The 24,745-nt window shown below is 42.2% G+C and overlaps 4 protein-coding genes across 4 annotated transcripts; 3 read left to right on the top strand and 1 right to left on the bottom strand.

The window, feature by feature from the left end:
* Window positions 1–80: 80 nt before the first annotated feature.
* On the bottom strand, window positions 81–2,590 carry LOC111232410 (zinc finger and SCAN domain-containing protein 21-like). The gene is made up of 3 exons (XM_022759911.1): window positions 2,414–2,590; window positions 1,672–1,783; window positions 81–1,521 (listed from the first exon to the last, which is right to left on the bottom strand). The coding sequence occupies exons 1-3, from the start codon at window positions 2,573–2,575 to the stop codon at window positions 479–481; spliced, it is 1,317 nt and encodes a 438-aa protein (XP_022615632.1). The 5' UTR covers window positions 2,576–2,590; the 3' UTR covers window positions 81–478.
* Window positions 2,591–5,220: 2,630 nt separating this feature from the next.
* mif (macrophage migration inhibitory factor) lies at window positions 5,221–6,867 on the top strand. The gene is made up of 3 exons (XM_022759910.1): window positions 5,221–5,448; window positions 6,255–6,427; window positions 6,596–6,867. Exons 1-3 carry the CDS (start codon window positions 5,341–5,343, stop codon window positions 6,660–6,662), a joined length of 348 nt encoding a protein of 115 aa, XP_022615631.1. The 5' UTR covers window positions 5,221–5,340; the 3' UTR covers window positions 6,663–6,867.
* Window positions 6,868–9,479: 2,612 nt separating this feature from the next.
* On the top strand, window positions 9,480–15,759 carry LOC111232345 (zinc finger protein interacting with ribonucleoprotein K-like). The gene is made up of 5 exons (XM_022759811.1): window positions 9,480–9,672; window positions 10,317–10,732; window positions 11,267–11,394; window positions 12,146–12,206; window positions 13,087–15,759. Exons 2-5 carry the CDS (start codon window positions 10,408–10,410, stop codon window positions 13,902–13,904), a joined length of 1,332 nt encoding a protein of 443 aa, XP_022615532.1. The 5' UTR covers window positions 9,480–9,672; window positions 10,317–10,407; the 3' UTR covers window positions 13,905–15,759.
* A 208-nt stretch (window positions 15,760–15,967) lies between these two features.
* On the top strand, window positions 15,968–21,491 carry LOC111232342 (zinc finger protein 135-like). Its single transcript, XM_022759806.1, has 4 exons — window positions 15,968–16,988; window positions 18,786–18,904; window positions 19,035–19,152; window positions 19,305–21,491. The coding sequence occupies exons 1-4, from the start codon at window positions 16,568–16,570 to the stop codon at window positions 20,297–20,299; spliced, it is 1,653 nt and encodes a 550-aa protein (XP_022615527.1). The 5' UTR covers window positions 15,968–16,567; the 3' UTR covers window positions 20,300–21,491.
* Window positions 21,492–24,745: the final 3,254 nt, after the last annotated feature.

Here is a 24,745-nt window from a genome sequence, read left to right as displayed (position 1 = left end):
CTCAATGATATGATCAAAACACAAACATACAAAACACCAAGCTGTCAATGATATTGTCAGAGAAACACACAAGGTCTTAGCTCAGATTTAACATGAGTGAATTACTGATAAAAAGATAAAAATTTACAATTTATTGATCATCATAAATAAGTACAAGCTTTGTACATAAAAATGAGAACACCTCCAATTAAAATTGCTGGACGTCTGAGATTGAGTTTATTTCTCCTCCTACAGAGAAACACCATGTACAGCTGTCTTCCTCAATTGTCTTACTCAACAAAAATCATCCACACACGCATCTGCTTCTTTACCTTCAAGTCAATTTAACTTCTCATCAAGTCAGAGTGTAAGAGAGGCAACTCTGAAACACAGAGAATAAAATTGTGCCATTCACATTCATCACCTAAATTCTGCCACATTCAATTAAAGACCAGCTCTTTCTTTTTTCCAGTTCTGTCAGATATTTGAAGGAGGGACTCTAAAAACACTGGTGGTTTTTCAGTTGCTCCACATCACTAAAGCCTCTTCCACAGTTGGAGCACTGGAGTGGGGCCTTTTCACTGTTGTGTATGAGTTGATGTCTCTTTAAGTACTCCACACGACTGAAGCGTTTTCCACACGCTTCACACCCGTATGGACGTTCACCTGTGTGAATCCGCTGGTGCCGTTCCAAGTTGCCAAGACGACTGAAGCTGCGTCCACACTGCGGGCACCGGTGAGGCCTCTCGCCTGTGTGCACTAGATGATGCCGCTCCAGTGAGCGAGAGTGTGTGAAGCGCTTCCCGCAGATCTCGCAGCAGTGCGGCCGTTCGGCAGCGCAGGCACACTCGTGGTTCTTAAGAGCCCAGGCGTGGCTGAATGTGTTGCCACAGTGGGTACAAGGGAAAAGACTGTCCTCTGCTCCACTGCTCTGTAAATGGGCGCCTCCTAGTGGACAGGGATGCTCCTCCAGCTCAGCCTCTGAGGTGAAGCCTCCTCCACACTGTGGGCAGAAGTGGAGCAAGTCCCCGACACCCTCCTCTTCCCCTCCACTTTCTTCAACACTCCCAGGAGCCGACAAGTGGGGCAGGGGCTCTGTCTCTCCCTGCTCCACCCCATCGTCTGCAGTCATAACTGTGCCCGAGTCGCCCTCTCTCAACTTCTTCGACCAGCCTAACCTCAGCTCTCCTCCCCCAACCACTCCAGCCCTCACACTGTCCTTTACCATGCCTTGCCCTACCTGGTCTTCTCTCTGAAGGGTGGGTGGCTGAGGCTCCAGCTCTCCGTCCTGCTCCATACCATCAAGACCTATGTACTTGGGGGCCAAGCTGATCTCGCTGCCTTGCACTACCTCAGGGCTGACAGGCTGGGAAGCTGTCATGGCAGCCTGCTCGCGACCTCTCTCAGCCCTCAGCGCGGACTCCAGACCCCTCAGTTCATCCATGGTCATGCCGCCCTCTGATGGCTCTTCTGAGCCAACCTCCCAGTCCTCCTCCGCTGTCTCTCCTGGATGAAGGGTCGGGGGATGATCTGACAGGTCTCCTGAATAGAGACAGAGGGAGGAGGAGGAGATATAAAGGAGAGTGTGAAAAAGCTGACGTGAGCAATCACCACTTTCTTTTAAACTATCGGTCTCTGAGCATTTCTATAACTTCCCCTCCCTAAATTGTATGTATGGCCTGGGCTGATTACCGTCGCTTTGAGCTCTGGAACCAGTGTGAAGCTTCTGATTGGACGGGTCCATCTTCAAAGCCTCCTTGATTAGCCGGAGAGAGGCAGGTTGATAGCCCTCTGTTTGAGGAAACTGCATAAAGAAACACAGTTATAGGATAAACAACTGAAACCAGGAAGTATACACCGTTTATTGATAAATTCATAAATGCTTTTTTCAAAATGGCTTGTTAACTTATGTGCAACACTCATCATAGCCATACGTCATGACTCTACCAATTCATATGTTGAGGGTTATATTTCCTTAAAGCCATTTTAGTAGCCATCAAACACCTTGAAAGACTTAACAGGGACAGTAATAACACATACTGCATGCTATGAATATTCAAATACAGAAGAGAAGTGAAGAGTGGATCTGTGCCCTGCCAAGTGGTCATGTGGTGGAATAGCAAACAGCTTTTCACCTCTACCAGTAGTATTCCTACCTAAAAGCTCACTGTACTTGAGATGTGGAGAGCCCTACTCAACAGGCCCCTCTGGAAGCTAAATATCAAATCAACAGCCTTCCCTTTATCCACTACATCTCTGCAGTGATTTGATGGCTCAAAAACACAAGCAAAACTCTCTTTGTCTCCCTGTATTATCGCTCTCTTTTCTTGTCAATGTTCTTTTTCATTCTATATGAAGCCGCTGAGCAGTGCAGAGATGATTTGCCACTTTCTCCTCCTACTCCTCCTCCTCTGAGAAAGCCCGTCTCCCTCACCTCCTCTTTGATGTTGGCCGTCTCCTCCCCCTCACCGCTGAGGCTGCCCTCCCCTGCCTCGTCCTCCGCCATCCCTCCTTCATCCTCTTCATCCCCGGGGAACTGGATGAGGTACATCTCCCTGGCCTCCTTCCCCCCTCTTCCTCCTGCTCCTGCTACCATCCCCACAGCTACTCCACTTCCTCCTCCTCCTCCTCCCCCACCACCACCGCTACCTCCTCCTTCCTCCCACACACCTCCAGGCCAGCCTTTGCCATAGGCTGCTGCCAGGCCCTTTTTTGACTTGCCTCCTGTGGAGAAGAGAGGAAGACGAAGGAAGGGTGGGAGGGAGGTTGAGAGATGAAGGAGAAAGTGTGTGGGGGGGGGGGGGGGGGGGGGGGGGGGGGGGGGGGCAGGAGAGACGGAGGGCACAGGGAGACAGGAAGGAGAGAGAATGAAATATGAGGGGGAGAGAGATAAGTGGGAGGAGATGATTGGAAGGCCAGAAGAGAAAGATGAAGAAGAGAAGAGGGTGGAGAAGTGGGAGATGGGGAGAGGGGGGGATTTGAGAGGCAGAGGAGAACAGGAGCACAGGGGAGGGAAGGGGTGGGGGGAAGGGAGAGAGTAAAGGGAGCAGGGGGAGGAGACGTGAGCATGATGAACGAGAGGGGGGGCATAGAAGGACAGACAAGAAAGTGGAAAGGAGACAAAAACACGTGACAGGGAAGAGAGGAGTGAGAGACAGAGAAGAGAGGGAGAAGTGGAGTTGGCGGGGGCCAGAGGAGGAGGAGGAGGAGAGCAAAGTGGGGGGAGGATGAAGAGGTGAAAAGAGGAGAGAGAGAGAAAGACAGAGAGAGGAGAAGTGGAAGTGGAGAGGGAGTGTGTAATTATGGTGGTGGAGAGGAGCGGAAGAGGAGTGGGGTGGAGGAGGTAGGGGAGGGAGGGAGGGAGGGGGAGAGTGTATGTACAACGTGATGAAGGAGAGAACAGAGCAGGAGGAGGTGGGGGCGGGGAGAGAGGAAAGGAGGAGAGGGCGTGAAGGAGAGAGGAGCGGGAAGGGGAGGAGGTAAGAGTTGGAGAGAGACAGAGAAGTGAAGGAGGTGGGGGGAGGGAGAGGAGCAAGGCAGGAAGGGAGGGAGGGAGAGAGAGAGAGTGTGCAAAGGCACAGAGGAGTGGGAGGGACAGAATGCAGAGAGAGAGAGAGGAGAGGGGGAGGTGAAGGACAGAGGGAGCGATCATGAAGAGGAGGCGGAGGAGGAAAGGAGGAGGGAGGGGGGGAGAGGAAGGAGGGAGGAGGGAGGGAGAGATCAGCTCTTGCCAGATGGTTTCCAACAAAACAAGTGCGTCTTCACATAAGCCCTGACTGCATAGTAAGAACCCTGTTTCTCACATTTAAAAAAAACAAAAACACAATCATACTGAAACATGTAGGATGTTGTAGCAAAGGTGTCATTTAACTGCAATAGTAGCTCTCTATGTGCCACAATCCAAAGGTGATGTAACCTCCTTGTTTGGGAGGAAAAGCCATCCTCAGGTGATTAGAAATACTTACGGGCCATCTCAACTTTTCGTTTCTGCCGCCCTCCAGCTCCTTCCTCCAGCCCAGCGTTGCGGCGGTTGGCAGCCCAGCCCAGCCCGTACTTGCGCTCGGTCCTCAGCTTGTTCTCGGTGAGCCTCAGTCGCAGTTTGAGAGCGTCGTTCTCCTTCCTGTTGAGGGACAGCTCCACCAGGTAGTCGTTCACCGTCTCCTGGAAGAGTTTGGTGATCTCACAGACCGAGGCTCGGATCAGACTGTCCATGACAGCCGTCAGATGCGTCTCAAATGTGGTCACCGATTCCTCCATCATCGTGGCCAAAGGGTTCGGGATGGGAGCGGACCTGATGATCGTTGAGTGACAGCTTGTGTTGTTGTCATGATCATCATTACATTTAACCCAGTGTTCCTACTAGGATCACAAAAGTTTCACAATGTCTAATTGATTGGATAGCTATAGCCACCGTATATTTCCAATCTAGACCCATGTCATAAATGTCACTTAGTAAAATTAACTTTATTTGTGGATACTAGGTAGCTATATCTGGACAGCAAAGTGTGACAGGGCTCAACGAATCACATTGTAACATAGTGGTTGTTCCATTTCTATTATCATTTAATTAAGAAATATATATTGCCGGTTTATCTAAAAAGTACAACGGTGGTATTGTAGTTGAATAAATAGCAAATGCACAACCTGCGTTGGGTTAGCTTCTTGGTAAACTTGTATTATTGATCGACATAGCAATGTTTAAGTAGAAGAGGAGCAGCAGCCTCCGTGAGGTTTTAAAGTGAATGTGCTAGCAGCCTGGCTAATTCAGCTTTGTATACGCACCGTTCGTGAGATGAAATCCGAAGGACTGGCTTGGACACGAAACGGTGACAGACGGTAAGATTTCACGGATCACAGATGAGCTTGGTCGTTGTTTGTGAGCGCAGAGACACGGCGACAAAGGAAAGCGCCATCCAACTTCTGCCCTCGCTCTCCCTGCCACTGTTTTCCCTCTCGCCCCCTTCAGCACAGCTTAATGATGCCTGACAACACTGCGCATGCCCGGTACCGTAATTACCCTACACTCAAGAGCAGCCGCACCCTGGGAAGAACACGCACTCACATTTCACCCATCACTTTCTGCTTGGTGTGGTCTAAACAGTGGTGCTAAGGAAATGAGCAGTTACTAACGCAAACAAAACGAGCTTCCACTCGGTAGGCGTTGTGTACAGCCATAGTGTTTAGTGTGTGTCACCAACAGTGTCTTCCGGGATGGATGGAGGCGCTGTGGTCACATGGTTACGCAATCTTCCAAATAGGAAGAAGAAGAGCAGCCGTCAGTCTGTACTTCCGCCTGTGTGAGTGAATTGCAGCATCTGGACCGTGTGAAGGGGAGAAAGGAAACACCAAAACGGAGTAATCATGCCGATGTTCGTGGTGAACACCAACGTGGCCAAAAGTGATGTGCCAGCGGCCCTGCTGACTGAGGCCACAGAGGAGCTGGCCAAAGCTATGGGCAAACCTGCACAGGTAGGCCATGGTCGCGCTTAGTCCTGCAGAATCTGTTCGTAAAACTTGAGTCCTCTGCGCCTTTTTGTTTGTTATCGTCATAGATTTAACTGCTGAGTGCGACACGACCAGCACCTGAAGCCTGATTTCCATTTAACTGCAGATAGAAGTAGACATTATATGGCTCTCTACGGAATGAATAAGGCCGGTGTCTTGTGCAATTACGCAAACACGGTCTTGACTATTATTTGTAGAGTTGGGTCGATGATTGATCTGTTCTCTAAACCCACAGGCTAAATGCAAATCTTCTAACATGTCATACAAACTGATACTTTGTTTTTTAAGGTCATCCAAGCATGTTTGAAGATATATATAGATACTTTGAATGATAATGTTATAAAAATTTTAAATTAAATTTATATATATTAAGGGCATAACGTAGTCTTCCACCAGAAATATAAATGATATATCGCAGTATAATTATATAAATTATACCGCAAGTTAAGCAGTCAAATTAGTGAATTTAATAAGAAAACAATATTGATATAATAAGTCACAGGTATTTTTTTGGATACTTGTCAAAAAATTGTTGAGGGTGCAGTTGCAATGGAGGATTTGAATTCATGACTTCATGATTTTAAACATTAACATTACATTATCATTACAACCTTCACCGTAGTCTATGTTTAAATGGGCCTGCCATTTTAATGCTGAAACTAAAATGTCACAATCAGCTTCAAAAAGGCTAAGATCCTCAAAAACTGACACCAGTCACGATTGATCCATCCAGTGTGGACTGACATCAGTTTTGTCCTTTTGTATATTAGTACATAGCTGTGCATATCAACCCTGAGCAAATGATGATGTTTGGAGGAAAGGGAGATCCCTGCGCACTCTGCTCCCTCCACAGTATTGGCAAAATCAGCGGCGCTCACAACAAGCAATACTCTAAACTCCTGTGTGGACTCCTCAACAAACACCTGGGCATCTCTGCTGACAGGTAAGCAAATACACGCATCAAACCAGCACGTTCACCGCTCACAGTTTGTTGAATAAATGTAGCATCATGACAGAAACACAAACATTCAGACACTCCTGTATCTTGCATACCTTGCTCTCAGTTAATGTACAGTGTCATTAACCTATTTCTCTTTGTTATCTATTTAAGGATTTACATTAACTTTGTAGACATGGATGCAGCCAACGTGGCCTGGAACAACACCACCTTTGGCTGAGATGGAGGTCAACACACTGAAATAGAAGATCATTCCAGTATTTTCCTACATGTATGAGCATAGTTAACAGTGACGGAATGAAAAAGCAGACACCTGGTAATCCGCTGGCCAATATACTGTACGACTGTCTTAAAAGCTCTTACCAGGACCCTTAAGCTTTGCACTGATCCTTAAATGCAATAAAGCAAACCCTGTAGACCATGAATTAATCTCTCCTCTACTTGATTCTCTAGCCTCACAAAGACACACTGTATTTTATAAGCCTGGTTTTTGCTGTTAGATTCAACCCTGGAAAACATCCTTTGAAAGACAACAGATCCTTTACATTGTGGGCAAGCGCAGGTGTAAGTAATAATATTAACAATGGCTCTCTTCTGTTCAAGTGTCACTGTAAGTCATGACAGTGAGTCAGCAGGCACAGTACTAGGACCCTGAGCCATTCGTTTCATTATCTAGACCTGTGCATTTCCTAATGTGACATGTCAGAATGTCTTCCATGAAAAAGGCCTATTGAGCCTGACAGATAAGTTTTGCATGTCATGGCTTGCCAACTGTCAGAGCATGTGAACCTTGTGAACAACTTTTTTTTGTTTTAAATAGGAAGCAAAGAGAAAATGACAGTGCAGTGGGTCTTGCATTTAACCACTCAGCTGAAGGAAAGATTCATGATGTCTGTCAATTATTTACTGTATAACCTACGTGAAACGATCTGTGTGTCCCACCTGAATGCCTTTCAACCTTTGCTTGACCACAATGAGCTGTGTGAGTGTGCTGAAATTGTGAAGCTACTGTTTATCTGGTATTCACCAGATAGTGGGAAATGTTAATTTTAATACTCACATTTTTTTTGCATTGCTGATATCTTGCTACCTGTGGGTAGAATTATTTTTTCAGTGAACTGCGCAGACACACTAAAAGTATACATAACCATGCATACCTTTTGATAAGAGGGATATTTAACACTCATATCTTTGTGTTATACATTTCAGTTAGCATCCTTACATTGGACAGCTTGTTTTAACAGCTGGTGTAGGCTATGTGTTTATATACTAAGGGATGGAATAATAACCAATATGATAATATTCTGATTAAAAACAATTTCATTGTAGTTTGTACTAGACAATGAGGGTAATGTACACCACACTTGTGTGTTAAATACACATTTATAGCTGAAGATGAAGAAAGACAGAAATAAGATGTGTTGGACCTTCTCAGCTTAAATAAAGAATAAATAGTCAGGATATCAACCCTCAGGATATCTACTTTTAGGACTGAAGGGGGAACAAATGCAGTGTCTATCATTGCAGCTCAGTTTATCAGGTTCTGTGATATACAAAATGTACATTGGAAGATTCACGCAGAACTGTTTTCTAAGTATTCAACATTTGGACATAGATGGGATGCCCCAAATTATATTCATTTAGTCACAAAGGCATGATGTTAGACACTAGTGTCCTGTCTACCCAAGCACAGAGTGCCATGTCTACTGCAGCTCTGGCCCTTTTTCCTAACTGAGTAAGGTTTGTGTCAGGGCTATGATTTTTGTTTTCTGCTCTTGCCTCCAGTTACACAACACTGACCCCACACCCACTTTTGTTTGTTTTAGGATGTAGGAACTATCAAAGTGTGGAGGAGCTTGTAGCAATGCCATGTTTGTAAGGTGTTAGAGTGAATCACTAACTTCTCATCAGTAAATCACAGATCATTTTGATGTATTATGTAAATCAGTTCAATTCTAGCTGATGAACAACAAATTATTGGACACATCAGTTCTGCAAACAGATTGTAATGTTGTACCTTGATAAATTTAGTCTTCCACTGTGACATAAAATCGAGCCCCGTGTCCATTCATTGACAACATCAAAGAGTAGTAACGCTTTCTAGGGAGGAATACATTGTTGCTTTCAAGTGTTCCTCTGATGTTCTAAACTGTAATTTTGAAAGGCACAAACACTGAATTACACTCTTATATTTAGCCTCTATGTGAAACACATAAGGACCTGACAGACGTACAGCTGGCCTCCTAGACAGTTCTGAAAGCACAGGTTAGCTCAAATTTGTGTTTTTGCTGTGTATCATCTTGTTTCGTACCAGATTGGTCGCTATGGTAACCCAGCTGGGTAACAAACAAATAGACAGCGCATGCGCGAGGGGAAAAAAAGCCTATTCAATTGACTACATTTATGCCTATTCCACCTATTAAGACAACCAGTTTTTATTTTCTATTATTGAACGATTATGTGGGGCAAATTGTAGTTTATAGTAGAGTCAGAGACAGATGAGAAAGGACGGAGACGGTTCACTTTCAATTGTTCTCGTAACTGTCACTTGGGTTTCGCCACCTCCCCGCCCATTTAATAGACCAGTAACAGGTCCGAATCAATTCATTCCAACGGGAGTGATCACACATTTTGCACCCACAGTTACCGAAATAAATATTGGACAAATTTTTCTAAAGCAGATAAAAACGAGCGGCAAAATCAAAAATAAGGCGCAAATTCATACTGTATCTAGTGTTGTATTGTGTTTTTATGTTTTGACTTGAAGAAGCAATCACGACTACGCCCACTTAGGATACAGGAATTGTATCCCATTATACCATTGGCGCTGCGTGTAGACAGTAGAGAGTATAGAGGATCATTGGTGTAATCAAAGGTCCTCTATACAAATTTCTCTATATTTCTCTACTGTCTCTGGTGTAATGCGTTATCTTCTGTATATAATATCTTTGATACAGTGTGAATTATCACGGGTCAACGAATGATTACGTTTGTAATGACGTAGCCCTCCCCTTCCTCCTGGGCAGCTCGAGTAAAAATGGCGGACGGGTGACCAATTGTGTGGTTGTGATACGCTGGGTAAATAACAGGAAACAAAAGCAACCAATTTAATATTTAGGTGTCTGGCGAGGATGGGTCGGTTCGCTGTTAATGTAACAGGTTTCTGGATTCAAGACAAAGTTTCGGACCGTTAGCCATCGCAGACAAAGTACAGCAGCTTGTGTCTAACGGTCAGTAACGTTATTAGTTACCCGCTATGTGTAACATCATCTCAGTGTTTAGCTTGCAACTTTTTTAGTTTTTGTCATTACAGCGCCTCGTGTGAGTGTCACAGTAACTGATTTTTTGTTCTGTTTCGTCCAAAGCTAGTCAGTTAAAACATAGCTAACGTTAGCTCACGGTAATATGGTTTAGGAAAATGAGTGATGAAGTAAAATATGGTGCAGGCTTAATCATCTGGGTTTTATTCTTAACCATCACCGGTATATTTAATTGTATACACGCTTTAACGTCATATCTAATAGTGAATTCCTGACGGCTTAACCTCACGCTAGGACTGCAATGCTTATATCGAAACTCTCTCAATGTAAGTTACTGTATGTGTTGTGGCTGATGAATTGCCTACTTACTGGATTTCGCCTTAAGATAAATATAGTCCACAGTCGTATACTTGAAAAGGTACCAAATCTACCCAGGTATTGCATACTTGCAGGCTAGGAGGCAGTTATGTGGATTAATCAGAAGAGCTAGTATCTCTTACCCAGGTGACCAGGGTTCAGAGCCGTGTTTCAGCATAAATACACTACTACTACTACACACAATAGTGTGCTGTTTTGTACCTGATCTTAACCTGATCTTTTATCTCTCTGTTTAGTGGTTAAGTGATAAGCGAAAGGACCAGTACAGCATCACACAAGACTTTCTGATCAAGGACATCTTTAAGCTGCTGCCAGCCATCTTCAAATATGACCGACTATCTGACAAGAGTGTTCAGGGCCGAGGTGACCACAGCCATGGACTCTGTCCTGAGGAAAGCTCTGGTTGACATAATGAGGATCTTTGAGAGCAGCCTCCATGACCATCAAATGGAGCTGTTGCAGAAAGGAGAAGAGGTTGCTCAGCTTAAAACAAAGTTGCAGACAGCAGAAATCAAGCTGAGAGAACTTGAGCGTGGAGGTGACCGAGGAGTGGAGATGAACAAAACTCAGACAAATGAAGTGCAAAAAGATCCTGAAGTTGTTCTGAACCCCTCTGGACAAACTTCTGATGTTCCTGAGATTGATTTTGAAGGTATAGTTTTAAAATTAGGGTAATAACATGACAAAAATATATTGCTTTTTTGAGAGCTACTAGTATAGAGACAAGTTTTCTGTTTATTGCCTGACTTGACATTGTGTTCAAGATCATTTTAGTATTCAGCAGTGCGTTTTCATGTTTTTTTTGTTTTGCAATGTTGAGTCAATATGGATTTTAAAAAATGTTTTGACACTAACAAATGCCAAAAGACATCAAAGCAAACAAAACTAGAAAACAATGTAACTTAAATGGCGATAACCTGTGCCAAATCAAGGTACGGCAAGTAGTTTTAGGTGAATTTTAATTCAATTTTAATTATGTTATACTGAACCTGAAGGTTCAAGCAAATTTCGATGGCACCAAATATTGCTCAAAGTACAGTAACCAATATAAGTTGCATGTTTGTTTGAGGGTAGCAAAGTGTGAGTGTGAACATTTATTACAACACTGAGTAAATGAATCACAATATTATATGACTTACATATTCAGCTTGATCATGTTTATGTCTTTGTGTCTTGATTTGGCTAGTGCCTGATGACTGGTGTGCTCCCCTGGGTTGTGAGACCATGATCAAGCAAGATGATGGTGTTTGTCCTAGTGTAAGACTGCGCCCATTGTTGATTCCACTGTGGCGCATTCCAATCATCAAGCAGGAGGTGTGTAACTGAAGGGGAAAATCTGGATATGGTGGCATTATAATTTAACCTCATAAACAAGCAGAAAAAAAACTGCTGATGACAACCTGATAATTTATGCGGATTGAAAAGGTAGGCTTAAAGCTTTGTCAGCACACCCTGTCATGTTGTTGATTGTTGTAGGTAGTTGATGGCACAGTAATAATGCAGTGGAATACAAGAGGTTCAGAATGAAAGGCGAGCAGTGGTGTGCTGAAGACAGGGTGATTGGTGGGATAGTCAGCTGCAAATCCAATCCATTTTCATGAATGGATCAAATACTCATCCTTGATTGGTGCACTGGAAACATTAATGGTTCTCAGGAGATGTCGCCTCAGCCAATGGCACAAAGCTGACAAGATAGGCTCTTGTTCTGTCAAAAATTAAGCTTTTATTCAATACCCCATGACAAACATTTCAACAAAAAGTGGTGCACTGAGACAATGGTATAAAGGTTTACAGGAAAGGCTGAAAAACTAATTTGCTCTGCTCTGGCTTGCCTGACACCTTTTTAATGACAGGCTGGATATATTTGTATTTTCTTTAGTTGTACTGTGTTATGAAGAGCTAATATATCCACTTCCCTACATTTAGGCAAAATGGTCTCAATACATCCAGATAATTCATCTCATTATTGGCTGCTTTTGCAGACACAGCTCTGCATGTACCTGTTTTCGTTCTTGCTCAGCAATGTTAATCAAAAGAGATATAACCAATAATGTTTATGTTTTAGGTGGCAGACTGTGACATTGATTCCCACCAGCAAAGAATGGGTCTCAGGAGATCCAGGAGAGGTGAGTTTTGTTCTTAACTAATTCTTTCATTCATTATTCTCATATTTTCATTTTATTGTCAGAATGAAGATTGTAATTGCATTATCATGTCCATGTTTACATTTACTATTTTTGACTTTTGTTTTCACACATAATTATTTTATGATTTTTAAGGCTCCTTTTGTAAATTTAAATGCTATCTATTACCATCTTGTCAAGTAAAATCCAAAATTGAATGTCCTGCAATTCATAATTCAAAGGGTTGGTTCATCAAAATTACACAGAATGATTCAAAAGTACCATTAGTGGCCGTCTATCCATGCCGTCCATCCATGCCGATAGTTTTGGTTTCATTTGTGGGATTACTGCTTCTTCTGATACTCCTCTTCATTGAGTGAAGAAAAATTTAATCTGTAGTCTGTACTCAGTAGTAGTAGTAAAGAAATTATATTTAAAAAATGCAGCAGCATCACCTCTTTTCAGAAAGTGTCCCCATTACTCTGGATAATCCACAGAACACATAGAGAGTTTTTTTTTTTTTACAAGAAATACTGTATGTTCTAGTGAAATCTGTTCAGGTGATCTGTGGATTATTGGGAGTGCAGGTTGTAATATGCAGTATTTGCTTTTTACCAATGTGTGACTTGCCTGTGATATTTAAAAACATGGACTAAACAAAACCAAAAATATTAGTATAGCTAGTTACTAGGAGGGTAGGTGAGAATATGTCTTTCTCTCTTATTTCTAGAAGTCACAACATTATAGGTTTAAATTTGGCTCAGTATTTTTTTTTAAATGTCACATTGCTGTCATCTTATTAAATCACTTTGTTATATTCATATCACCTGTACTTTTCATTGTATCACAGTTTGATATTTTTTTCAATGTTTTTCTGTCACAGGTTCCTCATTAAATGAGGGGCACAAACACACTCGGGACAAAATCTTACCAATGAATAACCAAGGAAGTCGACGTAAACCAGTGAGAAGTGACATGAAAAAATTGCTCCAAGACATCAAACAAGAATATTCTATCCAAACAGGCAGTATATGTCTTAGAAGAAGAGGGAGAAATTTAACAGGAAATGAGCAAGAAAATACAGTGAAGAGAAGAGGAGAGGAACGTAAAATCACAGTGGCTGAGTCTAAGCCTACAGAACAGGAGACAGTAGAAAATAACGGTGAGAAGAAGTATATCTGCAAATTTTGTAAGAAGGTATTTGATACTGTGTTTGGCCGAAATGTGCACGTACGATCACACAAGAGGTGCAGAGGTTGCAAAAAAGAGTTCCCCTTTCCAAGTGTTCTCAGGTGTCATAAATCATCTTGCGAAAAACTCAAGAAATTGTTAGCAAAAGAAGCACTGCGCACTAACCCCCCAAAGCCTGAGTCCCATGGTGAAGAAAAACCAACTCTACCAAGCAAAATACAGGTGCGCATTATAAAGGAAAGCTCACCTTCCTCTGGCAACCACCGTGTATCATCGATCCAGAACAATGGATCCACCAAAAGGCATTCCTGTGTATACTGCAAAAAGAAATTTCATGCACGCTTCAGGCTCAAGGAGCACATGCGTGTTCATACTGGTGAAAAACCGTTTTCTTGCAGCATGTGCCCAAAGAAATTCCGCATTAATCAGTCACTCAAAAATCACATACTGAGAATGCACCAGAACCAAAGGGTGAGCCAAATGGACACCTTGCATGGACCAAACCTTTAGAGGACACTGAAGATAATCAAGAGGATTTGATTTCTCCCAGCAAAGACTCAAGTATCGCAATCGACATCAACAATGTTAAGGAAGAATGCGGTCCAGGCGTAAGGCTGAACTAGAGATGGCAAACTCTAATGGTGTCATCATCTTATTGTGTCAAAAGTTCATGAGAACCAAACGCGCCTTGATTGAACACTTTCGCATTCACACAGGAGAGAGGCCCATCAAATGTGAGAAGTGTCCTGCAAAGTTTTGCACTGGTCAGCAACTATACATACGCAAAAAAAAGGTCCTGTTATCCTGTGACGCAGTGTGAGAAATGTCAGAAGAAATTCACATCAAAAGTAAGATATAATAAGCATGTGTCTGATTGTGTAAAGGACCGGCCAAATGCCTGTAAGGTTTGTGGAAAAGGCTTTATGACTAAAGGACGCCTCAGGAACCACATGCAGTGTTACCACAACTAAACCCATGTACAGTTGGCATCGAATCTCTGTGGACATTGAAACACTGGATGTTGTAATTTATGCTCTGATTGATGATTGGATTTACTATTTTGCTATTTGCTATTTTATTATTTTGAGATGTAATTTTAAATTATATAATAATGGTATTCCCCATCTCTCAGTTATTAAAACAGTACTGTAAATCTTTTGCCATCACTGGTGTCAAGAAATGGCAAATCAGCAAAATAGAATTATGATGGCAAACTGAAAAAAAAGAAGCATACTTTATTGAAAGTATTTGTCCAAATACATGTAGCAGTATGGAATAGGACAACCACAAAGTGAATGCTATAGGTCTTTTGATACTGACTTTTGTAATTTAATTTCACACTTATTGTGTCATTTCAGTCTAAAGTAAGAGCCCAGAGGTAAAACTTCAGTGTCTCTGTCTATGTCCACAGGGCTCCAGTCCACCAAGTACTCCTGCTCTACCATCATAATTTGTTACTTGTTTTAAAAATATCACAGAAAATTCACTAATAATGTGAAAAACTTTATATTGAGGTGGGGGATGGCTAAAACCTATCACAGAAAATATAATTTTATATTGTGATATGGACACGTGATAATAAATTCGATTAAGAAAGCATTTATGGAAAAAGCAGTGTAATGAAAATGGCTAATTCAGTGTACACTGACAAAGCAAGGTATTTCATCACATTGATGCAAACGTCATGTAAAACCATTATTGCCTTAAATCACACCTCTTTGACTACTTTATTGGCCACAATGGTCTAGTACATACTAAAGAATAGCCACCTCGGTAAAAGCTGTATAACTTAATTTCTGCCTGTTAAAAATCTGTCACCTTGCAGTATACAGTGTTTCATCAAATTAAGAGTAAATCTTCAGCTGCCTGTATGTATTACTCTACTGTTTAAGCAGAATTTGAGAAACTGCATCACTCCAGCAATCTCTCAGATCACCTTGAGTGTCTGGTGATGTGCTTGGTTATGGACTCAGACTTTTGGGAGCAGCTTTGCAATGTTTATTGTATTGCTTTGACCAAATGTAATTGTTATCCTGTAAAATCTCTTATGTTTGACAGATCTCTGAAAAATATTGCAAACTCAAAGTTAGCTTGTTATTTCATCTGATGCTTGAGTTCTGAACCAAGTTGAAACAAAAGAGTGTAGACGTGATATACATAGTTTACTTTTGTAACAATTCTAAACAAAGGGTGTTTTATTTTGTATGATTTGTATTGGTTTTTCATCGATCCAGTAGTTCTAGTAACTAGTAGTAGTAGTAGCAGCAGTAATTGTATGAAAAAACTTTTGTTCTATTTTTCTCTAATAAAAGGGGTTTATAATAGTGTTGCTAGACTGAGACATTATCAACATTACCCCAATAAAAAATCCATACTTTACACTTTGGCATGCCTACGTTTTGAGTTATGATGAGTGATTTTTGTTTTCAGCTGTATGCATTTAACATTAAGTGACGGTGTAGTACCACCTCGTTATTGAAAATTTAAGATTAATTTATCTATATAACATTACACATTTATTTTGGATGTTTTGTTTGTTTTTTATCTGCGGTGTTTGAATCCTTCCGCTTTCTTATCGCGAGATTTGCAACATGATCACATTACAGACATCAACCTGCTAGCTGGACGACGAGTTAACACATCTTTTATTGTGACTGTTTTCATGGATTTAATGTTAACCAATGAAGACATTTAGAAACCGACTGTCAAGAGTAATTGTCGACCCGCGCCTGTGGCTGTTTTCCGTTGCATTCACACGGTTACCTTGAATACTAGCTTAAACAGGCTAGAACTGGCTACGCTTCGTTGGCTCCCTTGTTTACACGTTAGCCTGAGGTAATGTTAGCTAGCATACATTAAAACACTGACCGAATTACTTGTTTACAACTGGTTTTCTCATATCTAGCCAAAAGTTGACTGTTTATATTTTATACTATGCAAACTGGCTTTCTATATTACACCGCATTGCTGGTCTTCACTGTGTACAGCAGTAGCGTTAGCTTACAAAATAAAGTAGATTGTATTGACTCTAAAGCTTTGTTAATATCGCTGAAAACGCCGCAAAGGTAGACTATCAGGGGATATTTAACTACAAGGAGATTGGGTCGTAAAAGCGAATTGCTGCGATAGATGGCGATTAGAAATAGCGTAGCTACTTATCATGGCAACATCTAATGGCAGCTCATAGATGCCAGGGCATAGGAGTATACAGTGTTTGCCACATTGTCCCTCAGCTGCCACTGGAGGCCAGACCCAGAAGAAAACAGCGGTGTGAATCAATCGTTGACATCAAAACATCAGCACTGAAACAAAGGGCAATGGAGTCCGTGAGGAGTGCTTTCCACGCTCAACTGGCCACCGTCATGGACTCATTGCTGGCAGCCGCTGTGTGCGAAATAGCCAAGATCTTTGAGAGTAGCCTGTGTGAACAGCAGGCGGAGCTGGTGCAGAAAACAGACGAGATCTCCATCCTCCGAGGCAAGCTGGAGAAGGTCGAGAGGAGGCAGAAGGCCAAGAGCGGAGGGAGCGAGGAAGGGGAGATGTCATCAGGAGACAGAGAGGGCAGCTTGAGGCAGCAGACCCTAACAGGATCAGGTATTACACCTTATTCAACTCAGGAGTTAAATTCACGAGCAACACACCATGGTCATTGCGAGTAAAAAACTTTAAAAGTGCATGTATCATGCTTGTAGTCTAGGACAATCTTGCAACCTCAGATGTATCTCAAACCCATCCATATCCATTTCTCAACCCCATTCTGCATTGAGAGTTTGTCAGAGTTTGAGAGTACTTCAACTATGCTTCGAGGATGAGCTACTCAAAACAGTCTTTATTATGAAGCCTCTACCTTTCCCCTTGAACCTATTCCATCTAACCTTTTCAGAAGCACTTGTCATATACTGTCTTTAAAGATACTCTCCATTATAATTTCCTCTCAAGAATCTGGCAATTTCCCAAATCATTTTAAACCTAACTTGAACCCATTCTCTCCCAATAGCTCACATCTACCTTTCCTGAGCAAGGATTAGAAAAGGAAACAGTTCAAATAGTTAATCACTTTTTCTGGGAAGGGTATTCTTGAAAATTCTCAATCTGGCCTAGTGCAAACCATAGCACAGACAGCTCTTGTCAACATTTTGAATGATTAGATTAAATTTTGGAAACATATCTGTCCTCATTCTGCTTGACCATAGCGCCACCTACAACACTATTGACCGTGATCTTTTATATAATCATCTTGAGATAATGGGCTAGTCTGTCTGGTACAGTTCTAAGCTGGTTTAAACCATACATTACTGGAAGAAAATGTCATGTCAGAATTGGGGAACACATATCTGAAACAATAAATATTGACTATGGTGTGGCCCAAGGCAGTGACAAAGGTCTTTTGCTGTTCTTAATCTGTTATGCTGCCATAATTCATCAGCATGGCATGAATTTTCACAGCCATACTGACAACACACAGCTGTGTATGTCAGTGAGTCCAGTTTGTCAGCTATAAATGAGTAGATGAGCAAAAACATCATTCAGCTAAATGAAGATAAGACTGAGATCCTCCTAGTCGGCCCAAAAAATCTTCTTGTTCTCACTAAACTGGGGCATCTGGTCTTTCAGACACAACCACATGTAAGAAATCTTGTTGTTATAAGATTCTGATCTCAATTTTACAGCCCATTTTAATTCTTTGGCCTTTTATCATTTGCACAACATTGCAAATGTAAGATCTCTACTGAGTCAGCAAGATGCTGAAAATCTTGTTCACGCCTGTTCTTTCCAGTCGTCTCGACTACAGCAAAAACAGCTATTGCTTAACTACAGAGTATCCAGGCTGCTGCTGCCAGGGTTTTATCAAAAACTAAATTGAGAGAACCGATTACTCCTGTTCTCCTCAACCTACACTGGCTCCCTGTATCTTCTCTAGAATTCATTTTAAAGTTCTTCACTTAGTTTTTAAAGTGCTAAATGGCCTCGCCCCCTTATATCACAGACTTTGTATCGTTCTATGATCCTCCACAAAACCTAAGAAGATCCTCCACAGCTGCATTTTTAACTATTCCCAGGGTCGCCTCAAAGACTTGTGGGGATGTTACTTTTAGCCAATATGCCCCAAAAATATGAAACGCTGTGCTGTTAAATATCAGTCTCGCTGAGTGAGCGGGCAGTTTTAAATGACAATTCAAAACATATCTTTTTAAGATGGCTTATAACTAACTGCTGTCTGTCTTGATTTATCAATTTTTTTTTTTTTTGTGTTGCTGACTTGTAAAGGACTTTGAGCTGCATTATGTGCATGAAAGGTGCTATATAAATAAAGTTAAATCATTAATTCAATACTGAACTAGCACCAGAGACTTTATTAATACACTGACCAGCAACACTTTCCTTACACAGGACTGAATGAGGGAAAGGATGTGTCTTCTCACCAAGACCCAGTGGAAGGACTCAGTCAGGGCCTCAGCGGGCTGAAAGAGGAGGTCACAGGCCAGGATGGAGCTTCAGTAAAGCATGAGGTCAGACCCTGTCCATGATTTAATAGTTGGAAACTGAAGTAGTTAGCCAGCCAGTGAAAAGTGACATTTGGACCACACCTTGCTGTTGGTTTTCTGCATCTTACAGACTTGCTTTACTTACTCTTCACAGCGTGCTGGATCACGACCTACCCTTGGGTCTGTCGCAGTCCAAGCTGCAGAGGGAAGCCTTGCTGCTGGGGACCCAAGGCAGATAGATACCCTGTCTGCCACACAAGCCAAGACCAAATGTAAGAAGTCCTCTAAAGTCTTTTCCTGCTCTTTAGCCATTTCTGTACTAGAGCAAGATCATCTCAAAATTCTTTTGAGTGTAAAAGGTATTTATTATCGTAGTTGAGATGAAAGACTGTCAATTTTCCTTTTGCCCTTAATTTGTCTGCAGTGTGTCATTGGGATCAGGACAGTCGCAGTGCAGACCACAGACCCCTCCAGGATCAAGCCTCCACCCCTTTTCTTTCCATCTCTCAGAGTGGACGTTGCTCCCCAAGGCCTGACCCAAACCTAGCTCAACCTGGGGAGTGGTTACCAGCATTGGATGCCACCCGAGGTGGGGTGTCTGGTCTGGAGAATCTGCAGGCAGATGGCACCAGCTGCTCTGGTCCAGCTAGCAGCAGCACTGGCACAGATGGACCCTGCTTCCGACCTGGTTTTGGCTCTGATGAGACCAGCAATGAGGATGATGATAGTTCTTTCCCTTTCCTGGACCAGGAGCCTGAGAACCAGAACTCCAATCAGAACTCAGTGCATGGCCAGGGCGTTGGACAGAGGGGAGCTCGGCAGGATCAACCCCAAGCTCCCACTGGTGAATCACCGTGGAGACCCAGAGACGACAGGGGTGGGAGAGGCCCCATCAATCATACACGGCGGCTCACATCATTTGGCAACAGAGACCCTCTGCGACCACAGTCCAATTCACAGTCACTCACACTACGGCACTCAAACACCCTTGGCCACCCTCCAGCTCCTGGTGGAGGGAATGGACGACCTTACACCTGCCCATACTGTGCCAAGTGTTTTACCTACCCCTCACACCAGCGTAGACACCTATTGCGCCACACAGGAGTCAGACTGCATCCCTGTCAGTTTTGTGACAAGAGCTTCCTCACTCCCTCTGAGCTTACTGTGCACACACGCACACATACAGGCGAGCGACCTTTTGGCTGTGCTCAGTGTGGTAAACGTTTTGCCCGCAGTGGGAACTTGAGAGCCCACCAACGGGATGTTCACATGGGGAAGAGGCCCTTTGCATGCACAGAATGTGGGAAGAGATTTGCCCACAGGGGGAACCTGAGGGTGCACAATCACAGAGTCCACCAAGGAGATCCTTACTACATTGAAGATCAGCAGGAGCCTGACATAGGCCCTAATCCCATTTGATTGAAAGATTTAAAAAATGATGGTTCTGCACTTTAATTTTGTTTGCAAAATAAACTCTAGGAACTTGGTTCAGGGTTGTCCGACCAAAACTTATTACTGAACACTTAAAACAATGTGAAAGTATTTAAGATTTTTGTTCAGATTTGATGTGCGGCAACCATAAAATTAACCCCCAACAAATTTTATTTTTGTTTTTATTAATGAAGTACCAGATCAAAGTGAATTTTATTTGCGTGTCTTAATTTTTTTTCCATTATGATGCAATGTTAGTGTTATGGCTCACACTAAAAGGGAGGGATTTGTATTTAACTGTATTGTAAGTGACTGGATATAATGATCAACAAATAAGAAATACTGGCTGTTGTAAAAAGCTAAATATTTTCTCCAGGATGACCCTATCGTCCAATGGTGTTCTTCCTTAACAGTGGAAAGTCACTGAACAAATCTGAGTACCATTTCATTACTTGAGTACTTGAGGTGAAAGAACTACAAAATAATTTTTCATAAAGCCAATAAAGAAAGTCTTGATGTTAGATTTAGACATGTGGCATGCCAGAGGTAGGATAGCACGTCTCTTCCTTCAAAATTGTGCTTATCTACTGCCCATCTCCTCAAACTTTTGTTTACACTGTGCTTTAAAATAGAAACATTATTGCAGCAAGTACATAGCTGTGGTGTTAAATAAGAACTGTGCTTTTATTTTCCATCCTGTTTTTGCTAATTAAAATTAAATAATATGCTCCTGTTCAAAATATTTGTTTTCCTTAGCCTGAAACATTAATGCATTGTACAGTACAATGTAATATTGTTGCACCATTGTTTGCCAGACACCAGGGGGCAATGTGAATATACAAATGATTTATAGAAATGGTTTTGGACAGCATTGCAAATAGATTATCATTGAAGTCATTCTCTCAGCATGTTTACTGTGTACCCTATATTTTCATTAGTTTTTTTCTCTTACGTGTGCACTTGTGTGATCATACCATCTCTAATGAAGTTGGTGTGTAAACATGTGCCTATAAGGCAAAATCCAAATGTAAGTATATGAGCACTTGGGTTAAAGTGTTTACCTGCACAAAACCTAATTTCTCTCCTGCATTTTGGCTTGTATGCAAGTGTGTGTAAAAGCACGGGCAGTTTCATCAATCACCGGTTCACATCTTTGCAAGTCTGTCATAAAACAATATTCACATGCTGTCACGTATGTTGAGTCATCAGTCCCTGCGCGTGTTCCACCTTTCCGCATCAGCCTCCACAACATTCCTCCTTCATGTGATTTCATTGTAAGTGATGAGGTGCAAAATCTAGTATTCTCATTCTGTGTAAAAAGAAAAAAAGAAAAGAAATTAAGTTCAGCTGAAGCCTATATGTGGCTTAAGCAGTCTGTCTTAGTCAGGTAATTGGGTATCTATCACAGTTACAGTGCACTGCAGCTCTCAGCACTATAGACCAACAAGGGATTTTGTACTCAAAATACTGTACCATTTGAAAATACCCATCAATTTGATTAACTCAGACTGCTCGAGCCTCATATCGTCACTGTCGGGTATAAACCTTGTATGTCCAAAACCGTTACTTTTCAGAAAATGGGAAAAAAAAACCTGTGTTTTTAAAATATTTGAACGCTGTGTGATTAAGCCACAAGTTCTTTTTATTACCTTTCGTTGGTTAAATAAAATTTGTAAAACCCACAGACTGGTGTAAAGGGTGACCAATAGCATTGATTTATGAAAAAAGAAAAGGATGAAATATGGAGATACAAGGTTTCCACCCAACATTGATGACATTTGCTTCAGCTGAACTTTAGAGTTACAAAGTTTACTGAAAAAAGGACTGTGAATTTCGTCCCTGATCACCTACATACATATTGGCCTACATAAAAATGCCTTGAATGTATGGGACTTGTTGAGGTTCATGACATCCCTGTCTTTCACTCACTCTCTCTTTTCACACAGTCTCAAATGCTGAGTGAGCCTGGTCAAGCTGTGTGTATGTATTCCCCAGGCTGCTGAGTCCTTGGTTTGCTCACTTAAAGATTACATTCAGTGACTGCCTTCAGTGACCTCCCCTCCCTCAAAGGTCACCTGTGTTTGTCTCTCCCTTTGGGTTTTACGCTCACAGTTGTAAAAATTAAACAGTTTTAAGAGCGCACAACCAAAGGCCAATCCTATACTGGCTCTGAAGCAGGACGGAGAGAAAGCTTAACATTAACAGGAATGAGTATATGTCTCATTTACAGAGTTTTATATTTATGGATTTGAGTCAAATCAGGGCAATGTGTGTGCTTGTGTGTGTGACTGAACTACTGTTAATGTGAGAGGATTGAATCCCCACTGAGTAAAGCTGCTGGCTCTTACAGACTTTTTAGGTGAATGTACTGTGTAAATGCTGTGTTTATGTGCGGATGAAAGCATCGAGTCAGATAGAAACCCAAATCTATATGCAGATTTGGGTCTCAAAATAGACATGTCTCTGTGTCTTTTTCATAGGCAAGGGTCACATATAGGCTTTGCAGTGTTTTCTGTTTGTTTATTTGGTTATGTGTAATCTCCTTTCTGCTCTAAGCAGCTTTGCCCCGGGGGGAGAAAGGCAACAAATGAACAGTTGACCAGTCTGGAAGGACTACACACTACTGGTGATTTGAATTGATGTGAGAAAGGCATTACATAAAGTTAAGATGTATGTAGATAATTTCAGTCCACCTTCTCAAAACAGTATTCTAGTGTTTTGTTCTCCAGTGCTGGGTAAAACCAGATGAAATCATTTGACTGAAGTCTAATGGCTCCACGGTCCATTCCTCTAATGATTTGATTTGGTATAAATTCAACTTCTCTGTTTATTTTTACAGTCAACATGTAATAATAACTATATCACTGTCAGGTAACCATGTCCACATCAGTGTTTATCACCAGGTGATAGTGTTATCATTCTATTTTCCAGCAGGGATCAGGCTATAACATGCTCTTTACCTTTTATGTCACCGTATGTCAGTTTATTTCTCATGCCCCCAGGGCTGCTGCTTTGATTTGCTCCAAAAAAAACGTCTCAACCTCCTGCAACCTCCTTGCCTTCGGCCCAAAGACTCATTCCATCACCATCCAGTAATCCTCGAGGAGTAAAATTATCCCCCTGACACCAAGTTACTACACCCTCCTCCCCAAACATGTCATACAGACGTAAAAAGAATGTATTAACCGCCACTGAGGAATCAGTCAAATTATACCTCTGGGTGTTGTGTGTGTGTTTATTTTTATGTGCAACCATCTCTGTCTTTATCTTTTCCATTTTCAAGAATGCATATGTGCGTGTTTTCATGTACGTTATGGTTATATTTACATGTGCACACTTACTAGCCTCTCTGTGTGTGTGTGTGTGTGTGTGTGTGTGTGTGTGTGTGTGTGTGTGTGTGTGTGTGTGTTGGGGCTGCAAGCGGTTTAGCATTGCCCCAAGGCTGCTCATAATCTACCCAGTCCCACCACTCCCCAGGGGCTGCACTTTCATGCGGGTTGCCATTACTGTAGTGAAACCCCCCTTTAGGGGATTACAGTGCTGTCTCTTGCTCAAGGCAGTGAGTTGATCCATCGTCTGCTGACTGTATTTAAGCACTCACTTAATGTGCTAATAGTGTTAGACTGGGGAAACGCTGCAAAGGTTTTAACTTTCATCTCTTAAAGCTCTTTGTCTGTAGAAATTGCTGATTTCATGGCTGCTGGTCTTAAATCCATTTGTATTCAGTCACAATCGCAAAATATTAAGTGAGGTTCTGGATGTAGATATGATGTTATAACAAGGTTTTTTTAAAAATCAAAGACACTGATGGGATTGTTTCACTATTATTTTGGATGTACTGTGAGTATGTGATTCCAACAGTTGAGTGCACGACAGCTTTCTACTCAGGCACCGGGCTTTTATGTGTGCATGTTTTCATGTGTGTGTGTGAATGTGAGCAGTCACTGGGCCACTGTCACTGGATCTTGAATCTCCACCAGGCAGTGGGATGGACTGTTTCTCTTCACATTCTGGGGGTCACCAAGCATGATTGGGGGTGGAGTGGGAGTACATTATCTTCCCTTTTCAGAGTTCCTGGGTTTCCTGTGTGTGTGTGTGTGTGTGTGTGTGTGTGTGCGTGTGTGTGTGTGTGAGAGAGAGAGAGAGAGAGAGCGAGTGAGTATCTGCACGAATGAGGTTGTGTTCTCCATAGGCTGCTCTTTGGTTGCTAAGCAACCCTGTGTCTGCACAGTGGAGTGGGGGTGGAAGGGGAGAGCAGCACCAGGTCAACAGAGACAGACACTCACAAGCATTGCAGTGTCTGATTGGACACATCAGTGCTCCTGATGAATGGTTCTGATCATTATCATGTTGACTGGCTGTAGGCCTGAATAGTGTTGGGGTCTCAAAGCCCACCTGAGACAAGATAAATGTGGACCGACTTACGGCTTTTTT

This window comes from Seriola dumerili, unplaced genomic scaffold (genome assembly GCF_002260705.1).
Source record: "Seriola dumerili isolate Sdu_G_001 unplaced genomic scaffold, Sdu_1.0 BDQW01000331.1, whole genome shotgun sequence".
NCBI lineage: Eukaryota > Metazoa > Chordata > Actinopteri > Carangiformes > Carangidae > Seriola > Seriola dumerili.
Note: the sequence above shows the minus strand (reverse complement) of the source record. Positions and strands in the feature narration are given on the sequence as shown.